Genomic DNA, 20299 nt, shown 5'->3' with positions numbered 1-20299 from the left:
CGTTTGTATACGATAATAGCGAGCTCGCACCTGGTCGGTTGAACACCAGCCGCCACCAGCTGGCACTTGTCAATTTTCTTTAGACAGCTCAATCCTCGGTTTATTGAAATTCATATTCAAAATCAATTCAGATCAATTCATACATACAACGTCAAATTCTGAATCTTTCTACATCAATTGAATTTATAAGATATAGAATAATGAGTTTATATCGATGAATATCTCATTAGCAGCAAGATGCGCCGGCCGAGTGAGGTCGGGTCTTCTCTCCGGCTCACGAGCCGCCTGTCTTAGACCTTACGCACTGCCCATACAATACCAGCACCAAATCTCATCACGCACAACCCGCATCCTCCTCCCTAAAACTCAAGCCTTCTCGGTCCTCTCAGCCCGTCAAAACAATGCACCTCAGAACCCACCACCGGGACCCACACAAGGACAAGAGCAAGAGCAAGGCCAACCTGAAGGGCAACCGCCGCCGTTTCCCGGGCGAAGACAGCAGTACAAGACATGGATCCTCTTCAACCTCGCCGGCCTCAGCGCCGTCATCATGTTCGCCCTAGTCCTCAAGGGCGCGCCCTCGGACCAGAACGCAGTCATCAACACATCCTCATTCAGCCCCTTCACCATAACCAGCAAAGAGCAAGTCTCGCCCACCGCGTTCGTCATCAGCGTGCGCGCCGGCGACTCCCCCGAGAAAGGTAAACCAGGGTCCACAAAACCGTTCAAAGACGCCTGGGCCTACGGCCTCTGGTCCGTCGAGGCGAAGCAGCCGCAACTACAAATCGCGCGGCACTACACGCCGCTTCCCCCCTCATCTAGCGACAACAACAGCAACGACGAAGCGGAGCTACGATTCCTGATCCGCAAGATGGACGGCGGCGAGATGTCCACGTACCTCAGCAAGCTGGGCGTGGGCGAGCAAGTGTACCTGCGGGGCCCTCACCCGAGCTTCGACATCGAGAAGCGTCTCGGGTTCGCCGAGAACGCCGTCTTCCTCGCCGGCGGCACGGGCGTCGCGCCCGCGCTGCAGGTCGCTAAGAGGCTTCTGGAGATTCCTATACCGGAGCAGGAGAAGCCGCGGGTGTCTATCCTGTGGGCGAACCGGCGCGGCGCGGATGCGCTGGGACGGCGGCAGGCGTCTGGAGTAGGGGGGAAGGTGCAGGGGTGGATAACGAGTCTGCGCGGGGACGCGGCGGAGGCGAAGGAGAAGCGGGACGTCAAGGAGCAGGAACGGAGCGACGAAGCGTCGCTGGCGCGACAGATTCGCGAGATGCAAGAGCAGCACCCGGAGCATTTCCGAATAGCGTATTTCGTCGATGAAGAGGGCTCTTTCATCAACGCAGAATCTCTACACGCTGCCCTCTCGCCACCGCCTTCCTCGTCCCCATCCCCATCTCCATCCACGACCCCTATTCCTGTTAGACAACCAACGCCCCTCCTCCCCCCAGCATCGACATGCCCGTGGCACTCGCCCATGCTCCTCACCAAGCTCCCCGACGCCAACGACAGCAGCCGGCGCGACATAAACTGCACGTGCGCGCGCGCGGCGCCCAAGAGCTACACCGCGGCCCACCCGGGAGCGAAGCCCGGCGCGAACCTGGTCTTCGTGTCCGGGCCCGACGGCTTCGTGGGTGCTTACGCGGGGCCGAAGCGCTGGTACAAGGGCGGCGAGATGCAGGGTTCGCTTGATGGGGTTTTGAAAGGGGTTCTGGAGGAGCGGGACAAGAAGGGGGGAGAGGGGCAGAGGGAGAATTGGATGGTTCTTAAATTATAGGGATGAGTAGGTAGGTATGGATTGTAAATGTAAAAAAAGGCAGGGAGAATTGAAATTATACCACTCTGTGAATTGAGGCCATTTGAATAGTTTATACATATTCAACATTCAGCTAAGTTCAAGTTGTTCCACACAGTCAAATTCGTACACCGATATGGATAGCATAGATTTCGAAAGGACATTTGAGCTTCTCGTTTTAATTCATTTTAACCCATATATACTAGGTAGGTTTGACTTGCGTCCTCTGCTCTATAGGCGGTATATCCAGCAACGAAGCAAGCCACAAGCTGACAAGACCCATGAGATTAACAGTACCCATCTACAATTTCATCCGTAATCGCCGATTGAATCAATTCCTGCCCTGGGATATCCGGGCACTAGCATCAAAATTCGAATTGGCATGCGCCCATCAAATCTCCTCTATATCCTCATAGACTATACGAAGACACGTAATACTAAAAATCATTAGCGCACACACAAATACCACTCCTTCTCCCGCGCAAAGAACGAGGGAAAGACACAAGACAAACTCACCGTAACAACCGAGTCCTCCGCCCCGGTATCATCGTACTGCGGGACGTACACATACATAATCAACGCATGATCATCCGCAAAACACGCGATAACGCGCCCCTCCAGACGCCCAACACTCAACACCTTACTCCAATCCTTGCCGTCAACACGCACCGTAGTCCACTTATCAGGCCCTTCCTCGCGGAACTTAGTGCTAGGATGCTCTTCCAACGGACACGGCAGCTGCGCGGGGTCCAGCTCCGGATTCTCGAGGCCAGCCCAGCGGCTCTCGACATCAAGCGTGTCGGTGTTGAGGCGCAGACGCAAGCCGCCGTGCATGTTCGCGCTAAGCTCCAGCTTAGGCGACGCGGCGGACGCAGACATGGAGGTAGAGGCGCGCGACGCGAGGGCGAGCTTCGTGAAGCGGTCTGAGATCGCTTTGAGCTGCAGGAGGGGCGGCAGCTGGATGTGGACGTCGGGCTCGCGGACCTTGGGCTGCATGATGGTTTCGACGGTGTCGGGGTGGAGGACCCGGACCGGGATGTCTTGCGTGATGATCTTCTCGCGCTCGCGGTGGAGATTCGTCTCTAGCGCCTCGTGGGCAAATATCCCGTCGTCATCGTCGCTGTGTTGAAGACCGCCGGCATTTGTGTTGACGGCGCCGAAGCGGGCTACGCCTTGGGGTTGGGCTTCCTTGTTCGGTGCGGTGGTTGTGGTGATGGTCATGGATAAGACGGGGATTCCTTCTTTCTTGGTTAGACGGATTGAGGCTGAGACGCCGTTGAGGGCCGACTTCAAAGCACGCTGGAGAGGGCCTAGAGGGAGCTCGAGGTTAATGGTGTTATTCTGCTCCGCAGACTGTAGGGCGTAGTTGTCAAAGATGAAGTCCATAGAGAAAGAGCTAGATGGCGAATGTTAGGAACGCAGTAACTAAGTTTGCGAAGACCAAGGATTTACGAACGCCCAGACTTGTGAACCGGTGTCCGGTATCACGGTGAAGCGTACGGTCTCATCGTCAAGGCGGACCCAGGCGATCTTCTCGAGGGAGGAGAGAGCAGCCACCAGTTCTGAGCAGCATCGATATTAGAAACATATATATATATCTTGTAGAACTTCCAACGTAATTCTCAACTCACTTGAGAACGTGCGTACGTTCTTGATATCTGATCTGAACCTCATCTTGGCATTTTCCAATCACGACGCACCATGACCTCGGCACGAATTTGGCAGGGTTCTATCATATAAGAATACGCGACAACACGACGCGCAAACAAGAGAGTCGACAAGGTTGTAAGGTGTAAGGATGAGGTATAACCAATAAATTTAACGGCCAAGTCAATTGGATTAGCTTAATCGATAAGATGGAGCTAAATGCCTGATCCCTAGCTCGTTTATAGTGCGGGGTAAGGGTATACATAAGGGAAACTATCCCTGGCGCCCCATCGAAGCCAGACCGAAAACTCAAAGATTATGGGAATCGAACCCCTCCATCTGACTATCACCCCACTACGCCGGATCCTAACCCCTAACGAAATAGTGAGCGTGGAAATACCCCGCCATCATCATCATCATTGCAGCTGTATGTGTCTGCCTTCCACGCCTTCCGTGAGTGTGGTCGTATGTTGGGCAAGAAGCATCGTAGAATGTTTGGCATTCACCCGCCGAGTACATAGTCGTGACATGACCTTCCTTACTTAAACCTGTACCGTAGACATAGACCCGTAATGCAATCGCGATAACACAATCCACACACAATCATCAAAGTCGGAAAGCCCCTTTAAAGATGAACCTGAACCTTGGCCTAAGAACTCCATAGCTTCATGAACGAGCTGTTGTACCATCCAGCCAGCTGTAGACCTAGACCCATCCATACATGAAGAGATTCGTAACAGAGATCCTATCGATCCGTCCATCCATCCGCCCATCTATCCTCCAAGCTCTATCCTATGTCTTCCCTTTGTCGTGCCTTGCTTACCCCCATCATCTAAACGTAACCCGTATCACGAACCTCGTCGTAAGCAGTCACCCTACCCCTAGTCGTAGCATTCCCCATACTCCCTAAATACTCAACCGCCGACTATACCCCGGCGGCGGCGTGCCCCTCCTCGCCCGCGGCGCCGCCCCGCAGAACACACTACTCCTCTGGTGTTGATGCTGGCGATGTCTCATCCCTCCTCCTCCCCCATCCTCCAACGGATCAAGTCCAACATGCACCACCGTAGCGCGGAACGCATGTCCATTCCCATTCCCATTCCTCTTCAACCCCAGCCCAGGTAACATAGCCTTAAACGCCGCCGCGCCCCTACTACCGCTCGTCCCGGAGCTCAGCGCCGACTCCCCCGTAGCCTGGCGTCCGCGCTCGCGAATGCGCTGCATGCGCGCGTCGAAGACCTCGTTCTCGGCGCACGTGCGGCACTCGCCGACGACCTGGGCCTTGCGCCGCGGCTGCAGATCCCGCGGCGGCGGCGGGCGCAGGGGGTGTCCCGGCCTACGCGTCAAGCGCCTTCTCACCTGTCGCTGCTGCTGGTGTCTAGGCGGGCTAGGCGGGGGTCTAGGGGATGCCCAGTCGAAGTGCTGCGGGTAGTATTGGGCGTAGTTATTATGGTGGTGCACCGCCGGGAAGGGCGGCGGCGAGATCAGGTGCCCGCAGGGGTGCTTGGCGGTCGTGCGGCAGATGGGACATGACGGGTTCGAGGTCTGGTCCCGGTTGATGGATTCTTGCAGCCAGGTCTGGATGCAGTGCGTGCCGAAGCGGTGGCCGCAGTGCAGGGACGTCCACGACTCGACTATGCCTTCTGGGTTCGCGAGGCCGACGGGGTCGTGGCATATTGGACATTCTTCCGGCGGCTCGGGGGCGAGGGCGCGCTGCTTTTGCTTTGTGTCGGATTTCTTGGGGGAGGAGAGGTCGGCTTGTTGTTCTTGTTGTTCTTGTTGCGTGGAGAGGGTTGCGGTGGTGGAGGAGGAGGGGTTGGTGCTTCGCCGCGGAAGCAGCTTCTTGAGAAGCTTCAGGCTGACCTTGGGTAGCGGCCTCATGGTGGTCGAGTCGCTGATTGGAGGGGATCCGGGAGGATGGGAAGTTGTAGGTAGGTAAGAAGAAATAAGGTTGGAATTTGGAAATATAATGATAAGAACGGGAGGAATAAGCGGGAAAGGTGAGAATTGAATTGGTGACAAGGCTCCAGCTGGTGACCACAAAGCCTGCCTGAGGTTACTAAAAGCGGTACGGCCAGGTAACTTGTGCGAGTGTTGTTTTTTAGGTGACAGGACAGAACAGGACAGGACAGTCTGAATAATTAGGTACGCGGCAACAACAGCTTTCAAGTGGAATTCCAAGCGAACTGCGACCACGACCACAGTATACACACAGTCGGCTGTTGGGGGCAGGACAGTAAGATACCGATAGGTAATAGGCGTAGGAAAGGGTAGCTGTTAGCCTGTTTCGGCTTTTGACTGGGGAATCCGGGCCAATCAACGGAATGGTAAGATCAAGAGACGTTTTTTGCTTTTTGATATCGGTCTTAGGTATTTGGGTTTCTTCCTGTTTGCTTCAAATACCGTGTCTGACGTTCTCGTGCACGCCCTAGTTTGACCTTGATGAGGGCTGGGAACAGTTTGGGTGCTGCCGAATCGGTAGGATACCTTAGATACCTGAGATCTTTTTTGGTGGTCCAGGTGGTCTTAGCTAAACCGACGATTACGGAGGAATGATCAAGTAGGAAACGAGAACGATAATTGCTAGGGATAAATGTTGGGAGGGAAAACCCTAGCATAGCCCATACATATCACGTCCTAATGATGTGATCGAAATGATTCAGATACGGTCGCGGGCCGTAAGTCGATTGGTCGTTGGGGCGGTTTGGCTTCTGTGTTTTTGTCTTCAACTCGCTCGATGACTATGCGGTCCAGAAACGCAGCCTCATTTGTGAATCGGGATAGGCCAAGGCAGAATTGGGGGGCTCGGAGATCCCTTCTCATGCGATCAAATCAGCGCTGACTTCCGAGGTTGTGGAACCTTTTTGGGCTTGAATTTCCTGGAATTAGTCCCAAGGCTTGAAATAAAGAGAAGATGATTAAGAGAGCCAATGGTTTTTTATTCAACTCAGGCACAGATCTTATACGTTAGATATGGTATCTTCTTCTCGTCCCTAGAGTTTGATCTTCGTCGTATATACCCGTCCATGAACAACGAATAGGACTGGGGGGTTGGCTCATACAAGATACAACTTTACATCGACAGTTAGACTAGATATATACTACAGTCAACAATAGGCTATCCACTGGTTATTGACTTAAAAGTCAGCTCCACCACCCTTTACTTAGGTATGGCATCATGTGCACTGGATTGTACCGGAATATATCGTAGTAAGGGCTACGTGAGTACTGGCAAGGCAGATAAGCATACTCATGTGCGTGTTTTCTTACCCTTTTCGAGATGGCCGAATCCGTGATGGTTGCCGGGATGCAAGATAAGGCTTGGAATGTGATTCTGGCCACGTGCAGCCAAAGTACGATTGGATTCATTAGCACATACATATGTATGTCTAAGTGCCTGCCGTCCATGCATTATGATAGGTATTAGACGCAGGCTGCGGGTATCTGGGGGGCTATCTGGGCTCATCGCCCAGTAAACCTTAGGTCATTCCGCATGCGGTCTCGAAGATCCAATCCCTTTTGAAATTCCATCACCACCCGCGCCAGCCTCTCCGTAATATTATGGTCCTTATGGCCCGAGTGCTAGGTGGATATTCGCAATCCGGGGATGAAAGACGGGCACATTATGACATTACGTTTTCAACGTAGAGCATTGGATTCAAAAACTACACAAGATATTAAGATATCATGCTGTAAAATCTATCTCATTCATATTTTCATCTCTTCTAAGTTTGTTAGACCATATGCAAGATGAATGGCACCAAGTTTTAGCTGGCTACCTAAGGAGTCCTGAAGCTTTGTTAGTTCTCATAGTTTTTATTTAAGCTTGTTTTCGGTATCTTTCAAATGGCTGAGAATACAGCTATGGATGATTACTAAATCGTCTCGACTGCTTATTCAAGTTACGTCCTATCTTTCTGTCTTAGAATCTATATTTTGAGGTCGTGCTAATGATATAGCTTAATATACCGGCCAAATTCAATGTTGAGTCTAGATTAGCGAGTACCAATTCAGGTGAGGCTCTATGAAAAGAGAGAACGTGTTCATGCCTGTCTCAATGCCTTGTCTGCTGTAGAGTAACCATAATCATTTTCTTCTCGGACCAAAAAGCTAATACGAATAACTAGATGATTGATATTTCATCTAAATATACGGGTACTTATCAGCATGTTCAAGCTTCCATATATTATACCAAGACATTAGAGCAGTCTTATTCCATGCCTACTCACATAGTTACGACCCATATGCCAGCAGTCTAGATGAATCTCAAGCCCTCCAGTACGACCTCATTGCATCAAGCAAATGCCGGTTCTAGCAAATCGGGAATTAACTGTTTGACGTGCAGAAATCATCCGACAGACTACTCAAAACCCAATCCATAGTACTGGATACTATAGAGTAGGTAGGCAGGTTTGCTCGAGCACCAAAAGATATGTTCGGTGACTAAAGAGCAACTCATCCCTAGATAATCCATAAGGAAGGCCGGGGTACAATACTTATTACTGGGTATATCAGTTTAGACGTATCGACCATTCTAACGAATTCGGTAGAGTCCAAGTCATCGTCCTTAAGACATCGTCTCTAGTGAGACGTGTAGGTTGCACCTTGAAAGATGACGATCTATTCAAGACTCCAAACTCACGAAATATGGTTACAAGATCCTGTGAAGTCACGTTCGCTTCGGCATAATCCGTACCCAGTCGAATCATGACTGTTTTATGATTCAGCTGTTTCCCAATGCTTTCTTGAGCATTCGAACGGCAATTTCCTATGTCCAAAAAAGGAAATGTAATCGCTCCCAAATTAGGCCATTAAGTTCAATCATCAGTTGATGACGGGAGACATACTACCGCCTAACACGACGCGTGTTATCGTCGTCTTCGTCACTATCATCTCGGAAACCCTCTTCTAAACTACACTCCTTATAGTTAGCCCTTGTGCCCTAAAATGAACCGGTAGGTATGTATAGAGAAGTCTTCGCAACCTACTCTCTGCTTAATCTTCTGATACTATCCGTGTGTACCGGGATATGCGTGTCTAATGATAGCGCGTGCCGGCGGTCGTCATCCACGTCATCTAATTCCTCGCCTTCCTCTGAGCTGAAACCTAGGTCAGAAGCATCATCGGCCCCAATTACGACACGGTCGCGTGAATTGAAGCGCCATCGTGATGGTACCAACCACCGAGCTATTGCGTCTTGAATTCTACCGCGTAAAGTCGACGTATGATTGGATATCGTGTCGAGAGGGAGGTATTGGCTATATCGAGTTCGGTAATGCCGCCATAATGGAACAAGGAGATAATTGGATAGGAGGAAGAGTATTAGAGAGATGACGGCAGGTATTATAAGTGTCTATAACTATGAGTTTTGCAGCGATTCGGAATAATTCTATAGTAAAGACCTACTTTGACTACAGAAAGTGTGGTGCCCATCGTGTTGGCGGCGTCGTATAATGCTATCTCCTATCAGATGAGCATGATAGAAGCTACAATTTTACACCACGGGATATAACGAGCAGCGAGACCAATATGTATCGGTCGGAATTTCGAATCGAAGCTTCACGTTCAAAGTGCTAAGCCGAGTCGACTTCGAGACGCTCGTGGCTATGCTTGTCGTTCGTGGAGGCTAACGGCGCAGCGAGATGACAACTGTTCGTTCGGAATTCGCAGTTCATAGGACTGTTGTCGAGCACAAGCAGGCGATGGAAAGGCTAGAGAAAGATGATATCTGTTCGACGCCAACTAGAAGCTCATTTCGAGCTTGTCTCTTGTCAATTGTGTTTTGTAAGGCTGAATATGGAGATGGTTACGTACGCGCAGTTACAATATCCATGGGTCTTGCTTCATGTAGTTGCTTACATAAGTTGAAATGGTCTATTTCGGGGTTAAGGTTATGAGCGGCCAAAGCCGGGGCCATTTACTCACGGGCCACAAGGGTACATAGGGGGTACATAAATCTCCAAGGTTCGCCATTACGTGACGACGTTATTACCCTAATTACTCTATTTTGACAGAATAATAATTATATTATATCCAGGTGGTGCATGAATCGCTCTTTGTCAAGAACAAGAATAGTCATATTACGGCTCCATCAACCGATTATGTATTGGTTATGGAAAGTTGGCCCCAAGCGTATGCGAATCAGCAAGCTACAAAGAATCGATGGATCTCAATGTTCATCCCAAATCCTTCAGATTGGCCTCCAACTGTCCAATAAGGCCCGATCCCCTCTTCAACAGCGCCCGAGGGCCAGAAAACGGAGCTGAAAGCGTATGTATGCAACCCCTATTCTGCGCATCGGCTAAAGATCATCATCAGCTAAGAGCATTCGTACAGTAGTGTCCTACCATTCATCTAAACATTTTATGTACAAACGCCTGCAATCCAATAAGTGACTACCAACCAAGCTGGCCGGCCAGGCTGGAGTACCTCGTGCTAGGATGAGAGCATGTCCGTGTTGCGCCGGCCAAGTTTTCATCCATTAAATCATACCAAGTATGAATGTATCATAGTGCATGCTCTGCGCACTTAACCTAGGTAGGTATGTAGGGTACGTGTAAGACTTAACTTTCAAGTCTTGGGGTCTGGGGATCCAAGGCAACCTCAGATCGCATCATTATCACCATCGTCGTGTTGGATCTCCCAGGGGTTTACGTTCCACTTCAAGTTTCAGAAACGTCCACACCTTTCGACGTCCCACCGGCACGGCTGTATCGTGGGACTTCTCGATGGAAATCGGTGATATCCCGCACCGATTACACAACATGAGATGTGTATACCATCCCAAACTTTGTCAAATGTGAAACAAAGAAACGATTAGGGGTATTTTTATAATTAGTGTTACAGAATTAAATGATGAATTTGATACGATTGATAATGCGATTGATCGTTCTTCCATTACGTGCTTTAAGTTACGGCCTCTCTTGTCATAAAAATAATTACAGTAGCCACGTTGTGTAAAGACACCCCTGATTCCTTCTTCCTGATTGGAGCTTAATTGGAGTTGATTAGACCTAATTGGACCTTGACTCTCGCTCTAAAATTCAAATCCGTAAGGTACTACGCGCTTATCGCAAATGGGGGATGAGTCTTTAGGTCTTAGAGGGAAACGGCGACATTAGAACATTTTAAATGTACCCTGTATGTTGCAGCAAGTTGCATCCTACCCACCACAAAGCGCTTGGTACTATGTAGGGTATGTACGGTACCTACTGCGACATTGCACCAGTGTGTTAACTTGCTTCTGTCAAGTCTCATCAATCGGCAAACCTCCTTTGAGCAACATTATCACATTTCCCGATAACCTTCTCGATAAACCAGAACCGAACCTTGGAACTTCCCTTCTACCCTAACCACTTTCTCTAAATTCGATCCTTTTCACAACGTCGACGTCGATTCACCATTGATGTGGGAGTATTGCGGTTAGAATTGTTGATTGTTGCATTTCATGTAGTGTTGTGTGTCTTCAGTTCTATGTACGTATAACCAGCGTATTCAGTGTCTCTTGTCTTTTGTCTCTTGCCTCTTGGCTCCCCCTTCTCTGTCGCGCCTTCCGACTCCTTTCGAGTAAATTCGTAAATGGGTCAAAAATACTAAAACACTGTACAAAATACCTATCAAAACCAACTAACCCTTATATGGCCCTTGCACGGCCTATACTGCTTCAACTGCTTCATCGTCAAACATCATGCTAATCTTCCACTACCCGCTTATGCAGGTCTTCACCTGATTCCAATTCTACCATTTCAGTCTGTATATTCCTTGCGAAATTCATATTCCCGGCTAGAGAGCACGATGCAATTCATCCGACGCCTTCGACACCCAATACATTGACGGCAGGAATCCGATATCCCACTTAAGAGTTCGATTGTTTCGATTGTTTCTTTCGACCCGTTCCGAATTCGAGATTAAAACGTACGAGAACTTGGTAAATAAAATTAATTGTTGTGAGAGAGTGATCAGAGTGATCAGAGCGCTTGCGTCTTAGCGCGCCCTCTCCACTGACGCAGCCATGTCGTCCGCTGGGAAGGGCTTCTTTTCTAGGAGTAAACATAGGAGTGATAAGAGACACACAGGCAGCGAAGAAGGACGTTACCTCCCCTCCGATCAGGAATCCGTAATATCGCGATCTTCTCGACATGCTAGGGCCTCGTCGATAATATCCGTCGATAGACCGGTGTCTCCTGAAGGCGGCGTTAACAACAATGCCGGTGTCATTACCGCAATTCCGTACGATACCACGCATGCAGACCAGCGGAGTCCCATACCCGTCGAATACCTCCCTCGAGGCGAACAGTTACCCGTGGGCCGAGAACCTCTACCGCACCAGTTGAATAAAGTGACTGCCGACTTCCACCAGTACCCTACCTTTGATGCGAAAACACTCGCCACCATGTCGGGAGTGTCTGGCTCTCACCTTTCGGCCTCGCGCCCACCCCCTAGTGCAAATAATATAACGATGGCATCAACCGGTCGCCAAACACAATTCCAACAATGGGGTCCTAATTCAGGTGGCGGAGCACCTCGTGGAAGCACAGCGTCTTCGATGACGACGAGCACTGCCTTCGGCGAGAGATGGGATTCCCTGCCAGGATACGGCGTACACGGCTTCGGCAGAACTTCTAGGCAAAGCGACCAATCCAGCGTATTTTCAGGTAAAGGAGTATCCCCTTATGAACACACAATCAAGCGCTCATCCAAAGCAGCACTGCCTAGTGCAACGTCCCAGAGTTCCATTGCATCGCACCCCTCGAGTAGAGATTCGCATCGTTTAACTAAGCTTCCAGGGTCTCCGGGTCATCTTCCTCCTGGCGTCGGCGGAGCCGCCGAAGGTCCTTCGTTCACCAGACCGGAAGACGACAGGGTCACGGAGCAGATGTTCTACGAGCTAATGGTCAAGCGAGGATGGCACAATCTCCCCGAGCAAGCACGACGACAAATGCAGGCGTACCCGTCGTCGAAAAAATGGACACTTATTTACCAAGATCGTCTAACCGAGTGGCAAGGTGAGCAGAAGAAGAGGCAGACAGCGAGATCGGGGCAGTACTCGGATGTCAACATCGCCGCATCCTCCGACGAGGAGGGCTCTCCTGAGTGGTACGTACGAAAGGTGATGGACAATACATTGGATTTGAAAGGCCTCGGTAGCCTCGAAGTCAACTTACGAACTCAGCAAATTGGATGGGTGAAGCGCTTCATCGAATGTCAAGGGCAGGTGGCTCTCACCAACGTCTTATTAAAACTCAACCGCAAGAATCCCGTAGGACCCGCCGCTCCGTCCGACGCGAAGGCAAGCGATAAGAATCTCGACAAGGAATATGATATTCTGAAGTGTTTGAAAGCTTTGCTGAACAACAAATACGGCGCCGATGATGCGCTCGCCCATCAGCAAGTGGTCGTGGCTCTCGTCACTTCCCTCATATCGCCGAGGCTCACAACGCGAAAGCTCGTCAGCGATGTATTATCCTTCCTATGTCATTGGGATGGGGGTGAAGGACACCTTAAGGTTATTCAGGCCATGGATGTGGTGAAGAGTCAGCAGAACGAGAATGGTCGGTTCGATGCTTGGATGCGACTCGTCGAAGTCACGGCGGACGGACGTGGGAAGATGGGTAGTCTTGTGGGAGCCAGCGACGAAGTCCGCAGCGGTGGTATCGGCATGGAGAACCTCTTGATGGAATATGCTGTCGCGACGCTCATCCTCGTCAATTCGATCATCGATGCGCCAGAAAATGACCTCCAGCTTCGCATGCACATTAGGGCGCAGTTCGGCGCTTGTGGGATCAAGCGGATCCTCACGAAGATGGAGGCGTTCCAGTACGACTTGATAGACAAGCAGATCGAACGATTCCGTACCAACGAGGCTATCGACTATGAGGATATGCTCGAGCGGGAGAATAGCAGCATAAAGGACAGCATCGAGGGCGAGGTTAAGGACCTCAACGATCCTGCCCAGATTGTCGATGCTATTCAACAGCGACTTCAAGGCTCCAAGACGCACGACTACTTCATATCGGCACTGCAACACCTGCTTCTGATCCGAGATAATGATGGAGAGGAACGGTTGCGCATGTTCCAGCTTGTGGATTCGATGCTTAGCTATGTGGCCATGGACCGGCGGCTGCCGAACATGGACCTCAAGCAAAGCTTGAATTTCACTGTCCAGAATCTCTTAGACAAGCTGCATACGGACTCCGAGGCCCGCCAAGCTCTGGACGAGTCTTTAGAGGCTCGGCAGATTGCTGATGCTGCCATGGCAGAGCGGGATGAGATGAGAGCGCAGTTAGAGTTAGGCGCGGATGGTCTTGTAGCTAAGCTTCAGAGACAGCTGGATGAGCAAGCTCGCTTCATTGAAGCCCAGAAACGTCAAGCAGATGGCCTCAAGGCCGAAATAGAGAACATGCAGACTGTCCGTGCGAAGGAAGCGCAACGATACGAGTTAGAGACAAGAGAACTATACCTCATGCTCAGGGATGCTCAAGATGTCGCCGCTTCGCAGGCTGTCAAGAGCAGTACTGGAAGCAAGATAGCAGATGAGGATCCGGCTCGGATGCAAGGTATCTTGGATCGTGAAAAGCTTATGGATCGTCTTGCGATGCAGCTCGAACGGCAGAAGACCCAGTACAAACTTGAAGGTAGAGTCTGGGGCGAGGCAATTGGGCCTTCGGATCGCTTGCGTGCGCTCCGCGAAGAAATGGACGGCTACTCAGATAACTACTCCGACGGACCTGATGGTTCAGGACTTCCGCCCGGTATGGATACTGGTATGCTTGGAACCGTTAACCGCCATACTAGGCTGTCAAGAAAACCCGTCAATGGGCAACATGCCGACGAGGGTGCCATGGAAGGAGAAGACGACATTGTATACGAGAAGCCACGAGTCGTCGAAATTAGAAGACCAGTCATGGACCCCAAGCATGCCGCCAACTTCCTCAATGAGATTCACGCGAAGGGCAGGAAGGACGAGGCCAGTGACTCTGAGGAGGGTGAGGGCGCGACTACAGGTCCTTCGCATCCAAGTCTTGAGTCACAATCGCCCATCACACCAAGCGAGAACGAGCCGCCTAAGATTCAAGTTAGCGACACGACAGCTCCTCCGCCTCCACCGCCTCCGCCACCACCACCGATGCCTGGTCAACTTCCGGGAGCACCCCCACCGCCCCCTCCTCCGCCAATGCCGGGTCAAGTCCCAGGCGCTCCTCCACCACCGCCACCCCCGCCTCCGATGCCAGGAATGCTCTCACCCACATCTGCAGTGGGTGGTCCACCTCCCCCTCCGCCTCCGCCGCCTATGCCCGGTATGCCCGGTATGCCCGGCGCTGGAGGTCCACCACCGCCTCCTCCAATGCCTGGTGCTATGTCCGGTCACTTTCTCTCTGCGCAAAATACCTTCGGTCCAACCCCTACCATTGGTCTCCCTGTTGTTAGACCGAAGAAAAAGCTCAAGGCCCTCCATTGGGACAAGGTCGACACTCCCGAAACAAGCCATTGGGCGGCGCATGCTCCTTCTGTGGAGGAAAGAGAAGAGAAATATGCCGAACTTAGTAGGAAGGGTATTCTCGATGAAGTCGAAAAGTTGTTCATGGCCAAGGAGATCAAGAAGCTTGGGGTTGGAGCCTCTAAGAAGGATGACAAGAAGCAAATCATCTCCAGCGATCTTCGGAAGGCTTACGGTAAGGAAAATTTTACTAGCATGGTTAGATTTTTTTTTGGATGCTAACTTTGCTTTTTAGAAATTGCTTTTGCCAAGATGTCTCACTATTCTGTAGAGAAGATCGTCCAGACGATCATCCACTGCGACAAAGAAGTTCTCGATAACCCGGTGATCATGGATTTCCTACAAAAGGATGACCTATGCAATATTCCGGACAATACCGCGAAGCTCATGGCGCCGTATAGCAAGGATTGGACTGGTCCAGAAGCCAACCAGGAAAATCGTGAACAGGACCCATCCGAGTTGACCCGACAGGACCAAATTTACCTATACACTGCCTTTGAACTACATCATTACTGGAAGAGCAGAATGCGGGCATTGGCGCTAACACGAAGCTACGAACCTGACTACGACGAAATAAATGAAAAGATCCGTCATGTCGTCTCAGTATCAGAGTCACTAAGAGATTCCGTTTCCCTGATGAATGTTCTCGGGTTAATCCTTGATATCGGTAACTACATGAACGACGCAAACAAACAGGCGCGAGGTTTCAAGCTCAGCTCGCTCGCCCGCTTGGGAATGGTGAAAGATGACAAGAACCAATCGACACTCGCAGATCTCGTTGAGCGTATCGTGCGCAACCAATACCCTGAATGGGAAGGCTTTACGAACGATATCCAGGCTGTCATAACTGCTCAGAAGATCAACATCGAGCAACTCCAGGCGGATGCTAGGAGGTACATAGAGAACGTCCGCAACGTACAGAGGTCATTAGACAGCGGAAACCTTAGCGATCCTAAGAAGTTCCACCCCCAGGACCGCGTCTCGCAAATCGTCCAGCGGTGTATGAAGGACGCTCGCCGAAAGGCGGAACAAATGGCGTTGTATCTGGAGGAGATGATCCGCACGTACGATGACATTATGATTTTCTACGGCGAAGATCCTAAAGACGACAATGCCCGCCGCGAGTTTTTCACTAAGTTGGCAATGTTCCTTCAAGAGTGGAAGAAGAGTAGAGACAAGAACGTCCAATACGAAGAGACGCGGCGTAGGAATGAAGCTAGCATGAAACGGAAACACGCTCAGCTCAGAGTCCAGGGAGCCGCCGAGACTGGCCCGCCATCGCCGAATTCCGCTGGTGCAATGGACTCCCTTCTAGAGAAATTGCGCGCAGCGGCGCCGCAGACGAGAGACCAGCGAGATAGAAGGAGGCGCGCACGTCTAAAGGATCGCCACCAAGTTCGCGTCGCCTCTGGCCAAAAAATACCCGACCTCAACGAGATACCGGAAGCAGAAGCCAATATCCGCTCCGAAGGCACCAACGGCACCACAGATTCCGACGCCAATCCCCTCAGTCCTGACCTGGTCTCACCTACGGAGGAACCCGAGGAAGCTGCTGATGATGGTCTGGCACAAAGAGCTGCGATGCTCCTACAAGATATGAGAAGTGGCGATGGTGCAGATGACGAAAATCCCGAGAAGCGAGATAGTAGCTTGAGGAAATCAGCGGCTGAAGAAAGGAGAGCTCGACGTCGGCGACTGAAGGGAGGTTCGGGCCCAAGCTCAGGTGGTCCCGAGGACGATGGAGTAATGAAAAGTTCTATACCTGAGGAGCCATCGACGGCTGCAGAGGAATAACAAAATACATCGAGAAACGGAGTTGAAGCGGGATTTCGCTGTTTCCGTCTATCCAACCGATACGATATATAATGTCTACAACATATTATTAACTCACCTCGAGTGAGGGAAGAGTTCACGAATCATCCCCGATGGACGAGAGCTACGACGCAACTGTAGTGGAGCACATTGAGCTCGAGGGCCTTTTGAAGGAGTCAAAGGCTCATATACTATATAATGGCTGGTTGAAGATTCAGGTCATCGAACTAGCTCTCTTTGCTCTGTGTGGAGAGCTGCGATGCGATCAACACATATCCTTCCGACCCCGACTCGCCACCACGCGCGCTCAAGGGATAGCAACCCCTTTTCATCAACTTGGCTTCTGGAAACGGATGTTTCACATCGAGAAGCTGCCTACCGCCTCACGAGGCCCATCACAAGAAATCCCTTTGCATCACATTCAATTCGCTAGCCATTGCATCTGAGACCGGTTAGGTCAAGAGGGCAAACATTTCTTGTCAAGGTTGTTGTTACAGTGTGTAAGAAAGTCAGAAGTCAGGAGTCAGGCCGTCCGAACCTTTTTTCTATGTCGGATGGGCTAACAAGGGCGGGAGGTTCAAACGTGATGTCGGGAAAAACCAGTGGAAAGTGGAAAGGGGCTCGTCGAAGAGAGAGGGAAGGGAAGCCGAGCACAGCATTACCACTATGTACTTAGACCTGTAGTTTCTACGTGGCCAAGGAGACCTAATAATTTGCTTCTTGCTATACTTACCTGCTTAGGTCGTTTGGTTGGTAGCGTGTATGTATATTGTTGGGTTGCTGCCTGATGTGACGGTTGATTGTGATTATGACTCTGCATTACATACCTACCTAGGTAAATTCAACTTGCCCATTGTAGCTCATACCGGTCGTTAATGGGATTTTATATCACTCCTGCAGGTAAGGAGTGGTTAAACGACAGACACACCAGTTCCGTATCTAAGTATGTATTCATATTCTACCTACCTGGCTACCATTTAACACGCTATTCTTTGTAAGCACCTAGGTAGACTGATTATCCTACACAGACACCGTTGTTTGATCTAGACCATGACTGTCCAGCACTCAAACCTTGCACTTGAAAAGGAGCCAACTTGTCAATTATTCTCACTGGCGGGATACGATGTGCGGAATACCTAGTGTGTTTCTGTATGAATTAGATTCCTTCTCAGCTAATGGATGGGAGACGAGGAAGAATGGATGACGGTAAACGGTAGACAAAGGTAGAGGGCTCGACTTATGGGAGCCCATTCTCCACGGATATCACCCCCTTAGCCAGGGCTATGGTGTCCAGGGACCTTACGTTTCTACTGAGATGAATTGAACGGTCCAACATGACGTCGCCCTCGTGGTCTCTATTCAGATGACGAATATTCTGGATGCTTAGACTAATAAGACAAATTTCCACGAGATTATTATCTTAAGCTATATCACAACATATAGCTTTCCTAGAATCATCCGTAAACATACCTGTAGATACCTGATATCCTAACCACTCCAGCCAAACCACCCTAAAACAGCTCGTCTTCCCTAACAAGACACCCCCTATTCAGATCCTCCTCCCCCACACTCCTAATCCCCGAAAGATGCAGCGTGAGCTCCAAATCCCCCAGCAAACTCCTCAGCACATGCGCGACGCCCTCCTCGCCGCCTAGCGCGAGCCCGTACACGTACGGTCTACCAATAAGACACATCTTGGCCCCGAGCGCGAGCGCCTTCGCGATATCCGCGCCGCTCCGGATTCCCGAGTCGAAGAGGACTTCCACCTTCCTGCGCGTCTTCTTCTCCTCAGCACCCTCTCCCTCTCCCCCGCCCTTGCTAGAACCGTCGTTAACCGCATCAACAGCCTCCACGATCCGCGGCAGCGCCCCGAGCGAGCTGATCCCCCCGTCGGCCTGCCGGCCCCCGTGGTTACTAACGACGATGCCATCCACAAGACCCGACTGCGCGATCAGCCGCGCGTCGTCCGCGCTCTGGACGCCCTTGAGCACGATCGGCGCGTCGTCGCCCCAGTGCGCGCGCAGGAAGGCGATGTCGGCGAGCGTGTGCTCGGCTCCCGGGAAGATGGTGCGCGTCCACTCCGCCGCGGCGGCGCCGAGGTCCTGGTCCGCGGACCGGTTGTTGTGCTTGCGCTGGAAGTTGGACGTGAAGACCGGGTCGGAGAGCCCGATGGCGATGCCGATTTGGTCGGAGCGGAGGAAGGGGTTGTACCTTGTTGTGAGGTTAGTCACTTTAGTGTACATAAATCTGACTTACGTGTTTCTAGGGCGAAAAGGGGTGCCTTCCAAAGATAGGAGATAAGAAGTCAAACAGACAGAGGTAGACATACCCATTATCCATATCACTAGGCCTCCAACCAAGGATATACGTATCGAGGGTAACAACCAGCACCGTAAAGCCGGCCTTCTTCGCCCTCCCGAGCAACGAAATCGTAACATCGTCATGCTCCCTCGCCGGCCAATAAAGCTGGAACCAGCGCTCGGCCTCGCCCTTACCGTACCCGGCCTCCTCGGCCCCGGCGTCGCTAGCCCGCGCCACGTCCTCGATGCTCGTGCTGCTCGCCGTGCTCATGATGAACGGGACGCCCTCGCGCGCCGCCGCCCTCGCCGCCGCCACCTCGCCGTCCGGGTTCATGATCTTCTGGACGCCGACGGGCGCGCACGCGATCGGGCACGGGAGATTCCTGCCCAGGACATCGACCCTAAGATTCGGGAATACTTTCCTTCCTGCGTCCTCAGCCCTTTTCCCTTCCCCTTCCCCTTCTCCTTTCCCATTCCCATTCTCTTCGTCATTCACTCCTTTCTCGTTTCCCCCAACCGAACTACCCCTGAGCCCTAGACCCAAGCGTCTAGGCACGAACCCCCATTTCCCGAAACTCTCCCTGTTCCGCCGCGCCGTCTCGCCCGTGCCCGCGCAGCCAAGCACGTAGCCCCGAGCGTCGGCGGACATGCGTTCCGCGGCCAGGGCCTCCCATTCCAAGGGCTTGAAAGTAAAAGGGGGACGCTGGTATTTGAGGCCGCGCTGGTAAACCTGTGCTTCGTAGGCGATGGGGTCCGGGTCCGCGTGCTTGACTATGTCGGGGCGGGATTGGGGGTGGTGGAATCCGTGTTGGGCTGTCATGGTGACCTAGTATTCTAAAGTCGACACTGTTTGTTTAATAGATATATCAGGTGTAATGGAAAGGCGTGGTAAGTGATACCGTACCTAACTAGGTGAAATGTTGCTATTCGGAAAGGTGCGTCCTCTACTTGCGTGCAACAAGATAACTACCTATCTAGTTGCACAAGGTCTACGTCATGGACCATGTACGGATGAAGTTTGCTTTGGACTCGAACAGGTTCTCATGTCCTCATGATGTCACTTCCCGAGAGCTTAAGCAGGAGACCGGGAAACACACAATCATCTTCCCATACGTTCGGGAATAACAGAGCTGAGAGGCGCGTGCAACTCTCATTGGCCAGTCAGGAGCCAGCAGGAAATGCCTCATCAGGGGAATAAGCCCCTTATTCTCAAGTCCCAGAAAAGGGGTTAGCTATAGGAACATTGAC

General features: G+C 51.4%; 6 protein-coding genes across 6 annotated transcripts; 2 read left to right on the top strand and 4 right to left on the bottom strand.

Annotated features, from left to right (window-relative positions):
• Positions 1-84: 84 nt before the first annotated feature.
• F4807DRAFT_5397 (uncharacterized protein) lies at positions 85-2018 on the top strand. The gene has a single exon (XM_048003178.1). It carries the CDS (start codon positions 215-217, stop codon positions 1775-1777), a length of 1563 nt encoding a protein of 520 aa, XP_047859190.1. The 5' UTR covers positions 85-214; the 3' UTR covers positions 1778-2018.
• On the bottom strand, positions 1979-3596 carry F4807DRAFT_404183 (Hus1-like protein). Its single transcript, XM_047996088.1, has 5 exons — positions 3427-3596; positions 3252-3357; positions 2312-3191; positions 2090-2232; positions 1979-2001 (listed from the first exon to the last, which is right to left on the bottom strand). The coding sequence occupies exons 1-4, from the start codon at positions 3467-3469 to the stop codon at positions 2206-2208; spliced, it is 1056 nt and encodes a 351-aa protein (XP_047859189.1). The 5' UTR covers positions 3470-3596; the 3' UTR covers positions 1979-2001; positions 2090-2205.
• Positions 3597-4168: 572 nt separating this feature from the next.
• On the bottom strand, positions 4169-5665 carry F4807DRAFT_5402 (uncharacterized protein). The gene has a single exon (XM_048003180.1). It carries the CDS (start codon positions 5321-5323, stop codon positions 4349-4351), a length of 975 nt encoding a protein of 324 aa, XP_047859188.1. The 5' UTR covers positions 5324-5665; the 3' UTR covers positions 4169-4348.
• A 2585-nt stretch (positions 5666-8250) lies between these two features.
• On the bottom strand, positions 8251-8979 carry F4807DRAFT_5288 (uncharacterized protein). The gene is made up of 3 exons (XM_048003165.1): positions 8849-8979; positions 8431-8795; positions 8251-8363 (listed from the first exon to the last, which is right to left on the bottom strand). The coding sequence occupies exons 1-3, from the start codon at positions 8873-8875 to the stop codon at positions 8351-8353; spliced, it is 405 nt and encodes a 134-aa protein (XP_047859187.1). The 5' UTR covers positions 8876-8979; the 3' UTR covers positions 8251-8350.
• Positions 8980-11453: 2474 nt separating this feature from the next.
• Positions 11454-17306, top strand: F4807DRAFT_466203 (putative cytokinesis protein sepA; the record flags this gene model as incomplete). The annotated part of the gene is made up of 2 exons (XM_048002356.1): positions 11454-15114; positions 15175-17306. The coding sequence occupies 2 exons, from the start codon at positions 11454-11456 to the stop codon at positions 16731-16733; spliced, it is 5220 nt and encodes a 1739-aa protein (XP_047859186.1). The 3' UTR covers positions 16734-17306.
• Positions 17307-17980: 674 nt separating this feature from the next.
• F4807DRAFT_404171 (putative FMN dependent dehydrogenase) lies at positions 17981-20120 on the bottom strand. Its single transcript, XM_047996087.1, has 3 exons — positions 19956-20120; positions 19081-19897; positions 17981-18962 (listed from the first exon to the last, which is right to left on the bottom strand). The coding sequence occupies exons 2-3, from the start codon at positions 19869-19871 to the stop codon at positions 18263-18265; spliced, it is 1491 nt and encodes a 496-aa protein (XP_047859185.1). The 5' UTR covers positions 19872-19897; positions 19956-20120; the 3' UTR covers positions 17981-18262.
• Between the last annotated feature and the right edge of the window lie 179 nt (positions 20121-20299).

The sequence above is a fragment of the Annulohypoxylon truncatum genome (assembly GCF_022578515.1).
Source record: "Annulohypoxylon truncatum strain CBS 140777 unplaced genomic scaffold F4807scaffold_1, whole genome shotgun sequence".
In the NCBI taxonomy this organism is placed as follows: Eukaryota; Fungi; Ascomycota; class Sordariomycetes; order Xylariales; family Hypoxylaceae; genus Annulohypoxylon; species Annulohypoxylon truncatum.
Note: the sequence above shows the minus strand (reverse complement) of the source record. Positions and strands in the feature narration are given on the sequence as shown.